The sequence below is a fragment of the Protopterus annectens genome, chromosome 11.part0 (genome assembly GCF_019279795.1).
Source record: "Protopterus annectens isolate FY-2018-M chromosome 11.part0, PAN1.0, whole genome shotgun sequence".
NCBI lineage: Eukaryota > Metazoa > Chordata > Ceratodontiformes > Protopteridae > Protopterus > Protopterus annectens.
In genome coordinates, this window is record NC_056745.1 from 310,021,203 (window position 1) to 310,033,657 (window position 12,455).

Below are 12,455 nucleotides of genomic sequence, written 5' to 3' on the forward strand. Positions count from 1 at the left end.
TTCTTCCCTTGGGAACAATTGCGATTCAATCGGACAATATGTCTGTTGTCTGGTACATCAACAAGCAAGGGGAACAAGGTCTTACCCTCTTTGTCGAGAGGCCATGAGAGTTTGGGAATGGGCAACCTCCACCAATCGCTTTCTCATAGCAACGCATTCCGGTCGGTCCAACATCCTAGCGGACAAGCTCAGTCGCACCATTCTGACACCTTACGAGTGGTCTCTCAATTGTCAAGTAGCGGAACGCATATTCGCACGGTGGGGAACCCTTCATGCGATCTTTTTGCTTCTCCCTCAAACACCAAGTGCGACAGTTTTTTCGCTCTAATACCTCCTCCCGGAGGTACCCCAAGAGACGCTCTGGTGCATGCTTGGCCACCCGGTCTTCTGTATGCCTATCCACCCTTGCCTCTGATGCTGCAAGTTCTTCAGAAAGCCTCTCGGGTGGGTTGCAGAATGATTCTCATTGCTCCATTCTGGCCTCGACAGATCTGGTTCCCCTTCCTAAGGTCTCACTCGGTGAATCCTCCTTGGATTCTAGATCCCATTCGGATCTGATATCCCATCCTTCCTGCATTCCTCCTCCGAACCTGGACAACCTGAAGCTGACCGCTTGGCTGCTCCAGTTCCACTCTTGATAAGGACTCCCGGTATTTCTTCTCCGGTAAAGGCTATTTTAGTGGCGGCTCATAAACCATCCACTAGAAAGGTTTACCGAAGCAAATGGAAACGTTTCTCTGTGTGGGCGGAGCGGCAAGGCCTAGATCCCTTCACGGTTCCTCTCCCTGTAGTGCTTGATTTTCTAACCTCTCTCTTTAATGATGGTGCCAGCAGTTCCACAGTCAAAGTTCAACTGGCGGCTATTTCTCACTATCACATTGGTCAAGAGTCTCTTCCTCTTATGTCAGCCAAATTGTGCAAAACTTTTCTTAAGGGTACTTTCCTTCTCAGGCCCCCTATAAAGCAAGCAGTTCCTCCTTGGGACCTTTCTTTGGTCCTACAGGCCTTGACCGCTCCCCCTTTCGAGCCCGCGGCTACAGTGGATCTCAAATTCTTGTCTTACAAGACAGCCTTTTTGGTAGCCATTACATCAGCCAAGAGAGTTTCTGAACTTCAAGCTTTATCAGCTAAACCTCCTTACTTGGTTTTTTATCCGGACCGTGTCTCCCTCAGGACCAACCCGTCCTTCCTTCCTAAAATCGCTTCTGAAGCAAACATCAATCAATCCATTAACCTCCCTGTTTTCTTCCCTAAGTATGAAAACAAAGGTGAATATAGGCTACACTCACTAGATGTTCACAGGCAACTAAGATTTTATCTCAACAGGACAGCTGGTCATAGGCAATCCGACCAGCTGTTTATTTCCTTTGCAAAATTCAATTTGGGCAAGCCAATTTCCAAAGTTTCTCTATCCCGCTGGATTTCACAGTGCATTTTATTGGCTTATCAAGCGTCAGGAAGGCCCGCACCGGAGGGTGTTCATGCCCATTCAACCCGGTCAGTATCTACCTCGGCAGCCTTCAAGGCTAGGATTCCTCTAGATGATATTTGTGCAGCAGCCACGTGGGCTTCATCTCATACATTTATTTCTCACTATAAGTTGGATCTTGCATCTAGGGGTAGAGCATCCTTTGGCTCCGGTGCTCCGGAATATCCTTCCATGATGGCCCAAGATTCAGGTAGCTGGGGACTCTGTCCCACAGGTTGCAGACAAATGAATATCCTACTTCAGATTTAGAAGTTATGTACTCACCATAACGTTCCATCTGAGTAGGTGTATTCATTTGTCTGCAACCATCCCGCCCTCCTATCCCCCTGGCCTTTCAGTTTCCTGCATATTACTTGTTACCCTTTTGAGGGTATTGTTGCTTTGGCAAACTCGATCTGAGGTCATGAGGGTAGAGCAGGGCATTATGGGTGAGGGGAGGAGCTGAGAGCTTGGATCCATAGCTGGAAAACTATGCCGGTTCGGATCCGATATCGGATCCATAACCCACAGGTTGCAGACAAATGAATACACCTACTCAGATGGAACGTTATGGTGAGTACATAACTTCTAATTTATTTATTTATTTGATGTTTGTTTACCAGGATAGTCCAACTGGACAGTGCCCATTTTCAGCGGAGGCCTGGGAGGAAAGCCCCAGAGCTTACAAAGGATACTAAAAGTACAAAGCAAAAAACATATGCAAAAAATGAAGTCATTAAGTTGATATACATGGCAGAGTATAAATATGACAACATATTTTATACAATTGTTCCAAATTTTAAAAGAAATTAAGAAGAAAGTATTCACAGCAGCTGCTACAGTAGTTGAGAATAGAAGAAGATGGTTAGCTGGTCTGCACTCCCACTAGGGGCTCAAATATCCTTGACATAGTAGCCACAAACATGGGGGAAGAGTTGCACCCCCCCCCCACTGTAATGTCCTCATTGGTAAGATCAGATCATAAATCAGTCTCATTTGAAATAAATGTAACAATAAAACACCGATCAAACACTAAAACCCTAAAGAATTTTTCCAAGGCATATTACGTTCTATTAAGTGATAGCATAGGTAATATTATGCTCCCCCATAACCCCTAAAACAAGGAGGCATATGCAGAAGTGTACATGAATGCCCTGTACAACCACTTAAACAACTGCACAGAAACGGAAGTGTCTGACCAAACTAAACCTAGGTCTAGACAGAAAAGCAAGCCATCCTGATGGACTCCTGACACAAATAGACTATACAGCAGAAGAAATAAATTTCTGTCTAGAAGTAAGTGGGAGGGTGCATAACAGAAAAGAAAATCCCTCATTAGTCTCAACAAGCAAATCAGGGAATTAGACAAGTCTTCAAAAGCTAAATACAACACTAAAATAGCCTCCCAAAAAGGATAACCACAAAGCTTTTTTTAGTTATGTCCAAAGCTTTAAAGAAAACACCCAACAATTTGCTGAGTTGGCTGTAGATGGCTCTGCCTATACTCAGCTAGAAAAAATAACAAACCTGCTGGCCAATAAATTCAGCTCAGATTTCATCCCCTGTTCAACTCCGGTCACTCCCCAGGAAATACCCCCCCCCCCAACCATTCCTTTGCCAGTTATCACAAAAGAACAGGTCATCACTGTACTGTCTAAAGCTTGAAACATGACATCAGTGGACCCTGACAAAATCCCAGGATGTCTATTACATAGCTTGAAATATGACCTAGCAGACCCACTCAGATCTATATTCAACCACAGTCTCAAGACAAGCTTTGACTCTGTAGAGTGAAGGACAGCAATAGTCATCACTCTTCACAATGGAGGACCATCAACTGACCCAGGAAACTGCCAACCTATAAGTCTGACTAGCCTCATATGCAAGGTTATGGTAAGGATAATCATGGATCTGATTAACAATGACATAGGAAATCTCCAGACTGTAGACTTAACTCTGTTCAGCTTCATCAAGGGCATGTCCTGCCTGCTCAATCTAGTGTACTTCTTTGAGAAGGATACCAAGGTCATGGATGTGGGTAAGATAGTGCATACCATGTACCTTGACCTGGCCAAGGCATTTTACACAATACCCCACTTAGGTATTGCAGATAAACTCACAAAATTGGACATAAACCTCTGCATCACCAGATGGATATCCAAATGGCTCATGGATAGGACACACATTGTTAGAGTGGGGGAATCCACATCCAGCAAGAGGCCTGTCACCAATGGAGTACCACAGGGCTCAGTGCTGGACCCCCTCCTGTTTGGGATATACTTCTTAGATGTTAAGCAAATTTAGATGGCCTGTGGCTGACCAACTTTGCTGATAACTGCACCCAAGCGAAGTTGATATCCTACAGAAAGGACTGATGCAAACTAATGATTGCTGGCAGAGCCATGGCCTCAAACTAAATGCAATGAAGTGCATAATAATACCTTTTGGGAAATCAAATACCCCTGCAAACTGCAACATTGATAGCACCCCACTAAGAGTGGACTCAGTGGTGAGAGATGTAGATATTCAGATAAAAAGAAATGTAAACTTTGACCACCATGTGTCCAAGGTGATGAGGAAATCCTTCTATGTGACTCAGCTTTTATAAGTAAGGGCATGGCATCCAGATCTAAGGATGTCATAGAACCACTGTTCTTGGCCCTCATCAGACCAATAATCAAGTGCAATGCACCCTTTGGCATATACATTACCAGGCACCTCAAAGGTTTCTCACCAAAAAATACAGGGTATAAGCAATACATCATATGAGGACTGATTAAAAGCCCTGTCACTGTATTCAGCTTCCTGCTGATTACTAAGAGTTAATCTGTTCCTGACGTACAAGGTAGTCTCTGACTCAGCTCAGATGGAAATATTCGTAAACCTAACTGCACAAGGGTTACCCACTTCAAAGATCTAACCCTGATCTAAAATAGATCATGCTGAAGAAACAGATGTGTGTCCCAGAGATTGCCCCTCCTATGGAAGAGGCTTCCTATTCATGCGAAGCGGAGCCCTTCCTTGACCATCTTCAAGCACAATCTAGACCAACGGATGGGATAGTGCAAATTCACTCCTGGTGTGGCGCCCATGTTATAGACAGAGGCATTCTGTAAAAATTGTCAAAATCCTGCTTCCTGACTCTTGTTATCTTTCTGTCAGTAACAGACCAAAGTAACAGACCAAGGTCTACTAGTGACTCAACACTAACTTTTATGTGGTCATGTTGAGTCACTAATAGACCTTAGTCTGATACTGACTGGGCATTTTTTTGTTTTTTTAGTTATAAGTTTTTGCCATGGTATGTTTGTTGTTGCCTTGTTATCTTTCCACTAGAGATAGAAAATTGGGTAAAATCTGGGTAAAACTTGCTAGGCTTGTAAGGACACTTGAGCTTTTAGCCTAGTAATCTCCTATAAACCTATGGACCCATAAAAATAAGAAATACATAATAGAAAAATGTAAAGAAAGTCTCACCTGTGTTACAGGTGCTATGTCTGTGGTAGACTAATGAATGAAGGTTACAAAACTTGTTTAAGGGAGAAACTCTCTGGAATTAGCATTCTGAAAGTTGACATTACTTTTTGCTGTATAACAGACACAATTTAGATACATCTGTTTTAATCTAGTGTTATAAATATACAACTAAGTCATCTAGGAATTCTTGTTTCATGCTGATGATTGCAATAAAGCAATGGACAAAGTCCCTGTAGCTACTGAAGACATCATATGGCATTTTTACCAGGGTCTATAGGCCATCACTGTTCTTGTTCAGGCCATGTGATATACAGCCATAGGTTGTTATGCAGTAACAATGCATGGCCCTATAGAGAGGATTACACCCATGTAGGGAAATGATTTCCAGGAGTGCGTTTCTATTATATTCTTCAAAAAGACTTTGAGAACTTATGAATCACAGTTTTATTTATCTTATTTAATTCCTTCATGAAACTTATATTGTTACTAAAGAATTATCTTAAATATTTCTCAAAGAAATATAGCAGATGGTTTTACATATTACTTTAGCTATTTTACAGTTCAGATATCAGATGCACAGTTCATTTTATTTCAGCTATTATCAGTTAAGTTGAACTCCTTCTTACTTAGTTTTGCCAAACACTAACAAGAGGTTCACTTAATTTGTGATATGTTTTACTTCACTCATGCTGCTACAAAAGCTTGTGAAGAAGACATGATCAACATGCAGTTCTCAACTTTTAGCCAATGCTCAAAGACTTGTAACTATGTGCATGCTCTTAAAAACTATGGATTTGTTATCCTTGATACTCAAATTCATAAAAACACATCACAGTTTAAAACTTAATGTACTACAAATTACTTTTATTATCACCTTATATATACAGGAATCTTATCATGCAGTAAATTAACCAACTCTGATAGTCATGGTAGAATATTTGCAATACCAATGTCGATTTGTATTCCCTGGTTAGTAAATCTTGGCATAACAGATATCATATCATACAGATTTTTACTTTCTGACCTACATGTAGACAGTTAAATATGTAATGTCCACCCATACTACATATGGATACAAATTGACATCATGAGTTGAAACTCCCCTTTGTCTTTGTACTTGTCTGTCTTGTCTTTTGGTTTAAAGATAGTATGGGCCATTTTATGTGTGTCTGTTTTGGAAAAGTTCCAGAAAGTTCAATTTCCTGAGATTTTTCAGACTTTTCCATCTCAGTCACATGTTAATATAAGCTCTTGCTGCCCCAGACAATCCTCCATAACAGTCATGGCTGTTTCTATACAACATAGAGGCACTTATGAAAGAATATACATTATGTCTGGAAAAACTTGAGTGTCATTTCACCAGATATGAATTGCTATTCCTCCTATAGCTGTTGTGGTCATTTTGAGGTCTCATATCCCCTTCAAATCTGGCTAGGCTTGCCATTCCTGGATAATCAGTATAGACAGAGGATTCTTGTATAAAAACATAAACTTTATTACTATACAGATATTAAGCAACATTTTCATGTGGATAGTTGGAAGGCACATGACATAGTAATACTCTCTAAAAGCAGAAAATGTAAATATTTTTATAAGCATATAACTAAAGACAATCTATTATGAGGTAGCTACACTATTTACAAATGGAGAGCAAGTGGTGATATTAGGCCTTATCACAAAGAAGTATCCTATGAGTTCTTGTCATGTGCTCTTTCCAAGACCAGGCACGTGAAATTACAATGCATCAACTAAGCAAATTGTTCAATTCCATGCATCCTGGACCATTTTCATATACTAGCTAGGAAAACAATCTTTGAATAATGTCAGTATGAACTGCTTTCTCTTCTGTTTTCTTGATGTCACATATTCAGTACAGAGTGAATGATGTCTAATATTGCATAGTTATCCTGTGTTAGACAGACTTGAAAAACTGCAGTTAGGAGAGCACATATTAAAAATACAGATAAACATAATATGTTCATGCCTAACAGTCACCAGTCAAGTAAAGTGCATAAGCACCCATGAAGCTTCATGAAGATATATATAATTAATAAAACAGTTAATAAAAACATGTACAGTTGCATTAATTTTAAATGAAATGTATCTCTTTCTTTAAATGACTCATTTCTTTCATAAACAATTTTTAGTAACAGAACCACACATTTTGTCTCTAATACCTTGTCCTCATTAACAATACGAAAAAGTCATATTGTCTTTTTGGTTTATGTGCTATATTTATTTATATCAATGCTACTAATGACTATATAGAGACATGCATAAAGCAAAACATTTTATGCTCTTGCATTTAGTACATGAAACTTTTTTTTCTTAAATTAAAAGTCATCAGCTTTATGCTCATAGTATTCTAAGTAAAAAATTTTGCAAACCCTTGTCTGCAATGGCCACAGAAACACATCTCCTATACTGATTAGTATTCTCATTTTTAAGGTAATGCACATATTAAATCTCTAGCCATCCATCTAGTTTTGCATAGACTCATATATACTAAACCCATTGATACTGAACTTGAAACAGATGTGCAAGTCTTTTGCATTAATTACATAGTATTCATTACAAATTTTCTACTAACCCTCATTTCGAAAATGCATCTACAGCCTTCAATATGTATTTCAAAACAGGCACTCAGGGAGAGTACTACCATGTGTCAGTATAATGCCCATTATTTATTTTATATTGTATATACCAAATAAAGTAGACACATTCCATTTTATAGACTGACCAGGATAACAAACCACACTCTGCACTCAGCTCCCACAGAAAGCTCCTTGACTTTAAAGAAAGAAAATGGATCAATATCTACAGGGACTTGGATGTTATTAAAAAATGCCTCAGCAGAACTTAAAGCAGAAATTAAACATATTTTTGCATGAAATAGTCTGTTTTAAGCAGCTTTTTGTTATTTCTAATGTCTTATCTATCATATTAACAGCTTTACTGAAAGACATATCAAAAGAAAAATAAAGGAATGTATTTGCTGCCACCTTTTTGCCACTGTTCAATAAAACAGTCAATATTTGCTTCTGCCTTGCACACATACATTTAACTCTATTGGTTATCCAATTGGTGGATGAAGCTTGACGTTTTAAGCTTCAGTAGCTTGAGCTTCAACTAGCCAATGATCAGTCTTCCCCCCATAGAAAATCACTATTGGTCAGTTGTGCAAGACATGATACTCTTTTTCTTCTTCTTTCGGCTTTTCCTGGTTAGGGGTCGCCAGTATTATTTTGAAACTTTCCATATTTTCACTCAAAAATTGCATTACTTGCAACAAACTTATGACTTTAACAGTGGACATTTTCAGATCAAAATTAGTTTTTGCAGCCATAAAGAATATTTCAGATTGTTGTACAGATTTAATGCTGGAACAAGATATACACATTTCCTTACTTTTATTTATGATGCATATATTCTTAAAAGGTATGTTGAAAATCTGTGCAAATATGCTAAACATTTCCATATTATGAGCTTGTGTTTACTGTGGCAGTAGAACTTCGTGTAACTTCGGCAGTTTTATATATTTGGACCTGAAGCTTGCAACTCATTTCATGCCTCATAACATTTTACAGTATGACTAATATTATTGTGCTACACCTCATGTCCTGAGGGCTGTAGGACTACACTTGCTACCGTCACATTTCACTGACTATGCCCACATGATTATTGCAACAAAGTGGATAGAATTATTTTTTTATTTAATGTTTGTTTTACTGATTGAATTATTTAGATTTTTCATTATTAAGAGATATTTAAATTTTCTGTGAGCAGTGCTGTTAAAAATAAAAAGATAGATCTGTAAAATATTTTCTGTCTTGTGGCTGACCACAGCAAACACTGAGTTATTTGTCTATGACTATACCTGTATCTGTTTAAGTATTGAAATGTATTTTAATTCATTTTATTGTCTAATCATGCACCATCTACTGAATAGTTTATACAAGCTTGTCTTTCCATAAATTGTTTGTAACGTACAAGTGTTAAAATCAACTAGAAGAAATTAAAATCTGCAGTCTCCTCATAGTCCAACCTCTCAGTTCTTTCTTTGACATATATTGCCCTTCTGCATACCCTCTCAAACAAATGTTGGTTCCTTTGTCAGTTATATCACCCTATTATGAGTTCATGTCCCATTCTTTGTCTCTTTAACCCTTTTGTAATACAGTTCAACAACAATTCAAACTACAAGTAAATACACATGATTGACATGCTTATTTATACTGATTTAATGATTTTTGGATACTATCCTTGAAAAATTGCTAATATTTGTAGAATCGCAATTGGCACATACTGCAGATATGTTTTTATAGGTTTGTGAGAGTTTATATATATATATATATATATATATATATATATATATATATATATATTTTTTTTTTTTTTTTCTTGCAGCTTTCAGCATTTGGGGAAGTACTGACAACTCAAGCCCTGGATACTGCTCATGCAAGCCCAGTGAGACCTTTGAAAAATATTTATTTTCCACACATCACTCTTCTGGCAGAAGTAAAACTAAGAATTGGTAAGTTGTTTGTAATTTGATCCATCCTTTATATTTAAATAGTTATGCCAGAATATTGAGAAATGTGCACTCTTGCCTGGTCATTATTTTGTATTTATAATTATGTGTTCTTGTCTTACCATTTCCTGTCTATGCATCACTTATATCATCATCATCATTACAGTAAGGGTCTACTTTATAATGTCAAGGCTTAAGTGTTTGAAGCAAACCGGCAAAACATACCATATATTGTACTGTCCTAAAAAAAAGAATGCCAGCATCTTCAAGTAAAATAATCCATTTATCCTGTCTGATTGGAGAAGAGCATATGTCTTACATCTTGTATTTATTGTTTGTTCTTCCCATCCCCTCACATCCACACTGTTTATTCATTTTTTTATTCTGAGTTCGCACAACCACAGAGAAAGGAAGCATTTGGCTTCTAGAAAAAAAGTCCCTTTTTCAGAAGTAATGTGACCATAGCTCATTAACTTTCCCTCCAGAATCAGGGACAACGTAAAAAAATAATCAGTGTAAAATGTCCCAGATAACGGACATTCCTTAATTATTCCTTCTACTCGCTTAAATCAATTCACAAAGAGGAATATAGTAATTATGCAACTTGTGAAGTAAAAGTACTTGTAACTGTATTGATTATTATTTGTTGACTGTAATCCAGCATTATGTCTCCTAAAATAATCCATATTAGGAACATAGAGTTTGAGTAAAAATCATGAATATTTGAAAGGCATTAGTGTAACATTGAAGGTGAAATAATTTATTAGCTGGAGTTTGAGGTGTAGGCAGCTTGCTCTCTGTAAAAATAAAGTGAACATTGTATGTTATTTGTTTTCTTCTGCTGGTGATTTGGGGACAGTCACATTTGGTTTTATGTAGCTGAGCCACATTAGCATGGCCATTTCTTATGCCACATTTTTTTCATCCTTGCAAAAGCTAATGATGGTTCCATACCAGCAAAGGTACTAATGTAGGTAGCATGAGATTGTCGTATAAACAGTTTTAGCATGTGTCCCTTGTTTTATTTTAAACACTTTTATTGAATTATCACTTGTGACATAGGCAAATTTATATTTATATAAAAGCAATCAAACTGTTTTAACAAGTTCACATTACAAACATTAGACTTCACAAATACTGCTATATATCATATAAGACAAGCAACACTACAAGAAATGTTCAGTTCCAGGCCTTTTTTAAACAAGAAACATTTTTATTAAACCATCACGTACGACAAAGGCAATCTATATAAATGAAAACAATCCACACCGACACATTTCTAGTTGCAAGCATTTTTACATCACAACCCATACTGACATATGCAGTTTGATCCTACCTTTTTCTAAATATCTCAGTTCCAGTTGTTTTATCTCTGCTATTATACTCACTACTTCTAGTATAGTGGGTTCAGAATTTGATGTCCATTTTCTAGTAATTGCTTTTTTTGGCAGCTACCATAATTAGACACAGCAAGGCCTTAATATGTCTAGGCAATTCCGATTCTGTATCATAGCTCAGAAAAATCATCTCCCTTGTCACACCAATCTGCCCACCCAGCATCTAAGACAATGCATCCCAGAGGGAATCCTTAAGGTCCACCAACTCTCCACACTCCCAGAAAATATGTTCCCAATTACCTATCTCTTCCCAATCACACCTCCAGCAGTTGCTATCTTCCTGAGGAAAAATTATGTGAGTCTACTTGGGGTATAAAAATATCTATGTAAACATTTCTAAGCAAAAATCCTAAATCTTCTAGATGTTGTTGCATATTTGAGAGACATACATATATCCTCCTATTGATAGTTTGTGAATTGCTTATCCAATCTCTCTTCCCAGTGCTTATTAACCTCCTCTGATTGATTCTTATAGTTATCATGCAATATTGTATATGCTCTACTAATTTTTTAATGGCAGTTTCTGTTCTAGATTCTACTAAAAACTCTACCATTGCTGATGTTTCATTTAGGACCCCTCTGTTTCTTTCTGTTTGCCTATACGCTGATACCAATCCTTGACAGGGAAGGAAATCTGTAACTTGCAGTCCAAATAAATTCTTAGTATCTTCCCATTCTGTCATCTTTCCCTCTCTAGTTATTTGCTCCCAATACCTTGGTTCCTTTACCAGTTTTCTCCAGTAAATTCCAGCCCCCTCTTGCCTGTTGTCTATATCCCTAATTGCAGTCATCCCTATTGGCAGAACCTCCTTTCTCCATTCCCGGTTGGCTTAGTTTTTAGAATAATTTCTGCTACTTTATTGATATAATATTCTGTATGATTATTGTTATTCTCCTTAAAGGCCTGCATCCCAAATCCCAGTGTCTCCTTGTTTATTGAGCTTCCACCTGTTTCATCATCATCATTTTGTAATTTGAGTTATAGTTTTCTGTCTGTACTGTGTATAGGAGTCTTAACTGTGTACCTCTGAAATATCCTTTCAAATCATGTAATCATACCTCTCAACTGTCCAGATTTTCACTGATTTCTTCTATTCCTCATAAAATCTGGGGTTTTCTGGCAAATCATTGATGACTGAAGTCAACAAATAATACTAAATAATGACAGACAGTTTGAGTTTCAGACTTTATATTCTTCAGAAAATATATAATGATGCCAGATCTGTCATTCTATCAACTTTCTAAGTTTATAGGAGCAATATATAAAATGTGTCCCTATTTTTGGGCCTTTGTCCCCTCATTTTTTCTGGCTTTGTCCAGACTTTTTGTGCTGTGAGGTTTAGAGGTATGTGTGTAATCCCAATCCACACTGATCTACTGGTTCCTTATTCCACGTGACTCTTGCCATCTTCCCCTCCCTGATAAAGTCCTTCTGCTCTTAATTAATTGCTATCCGCAATTTCTGTTCTGGTTAATAACAGTATGCCAGACCTGTGTATAAGACAAGAGACTAAAAACATTTTTAACTGCTTTTATCTTACTATCCATATCCATATAACAAAGCTTCCATTTCTCATTTTTT

General features: G+C 37.5%; 1 protein-coding gene across 1 annotated transcript in view; it reads left to right on the forward strand.

Moving 5' to 3' along the window:
* The window catches only part of CFAP54 (cilia and flagella associated protein 54), a 2,749,537-nt gene that overhangs the window by 2,590,589 nt on the left and 146,493 nt on the right, over positions 1–12,455 (forward strand). Inside the window, exon 61 of the mRNA XM_044087198.1 lies at positions 9,353–9,479. Coding sequence (XP_043943133.1) covers positions 9,353–9,479 — 127 coding nt within the window. The remainder of the gene's footprint in view (positions 1–9,352; positions 9,480–12,455) is intronic.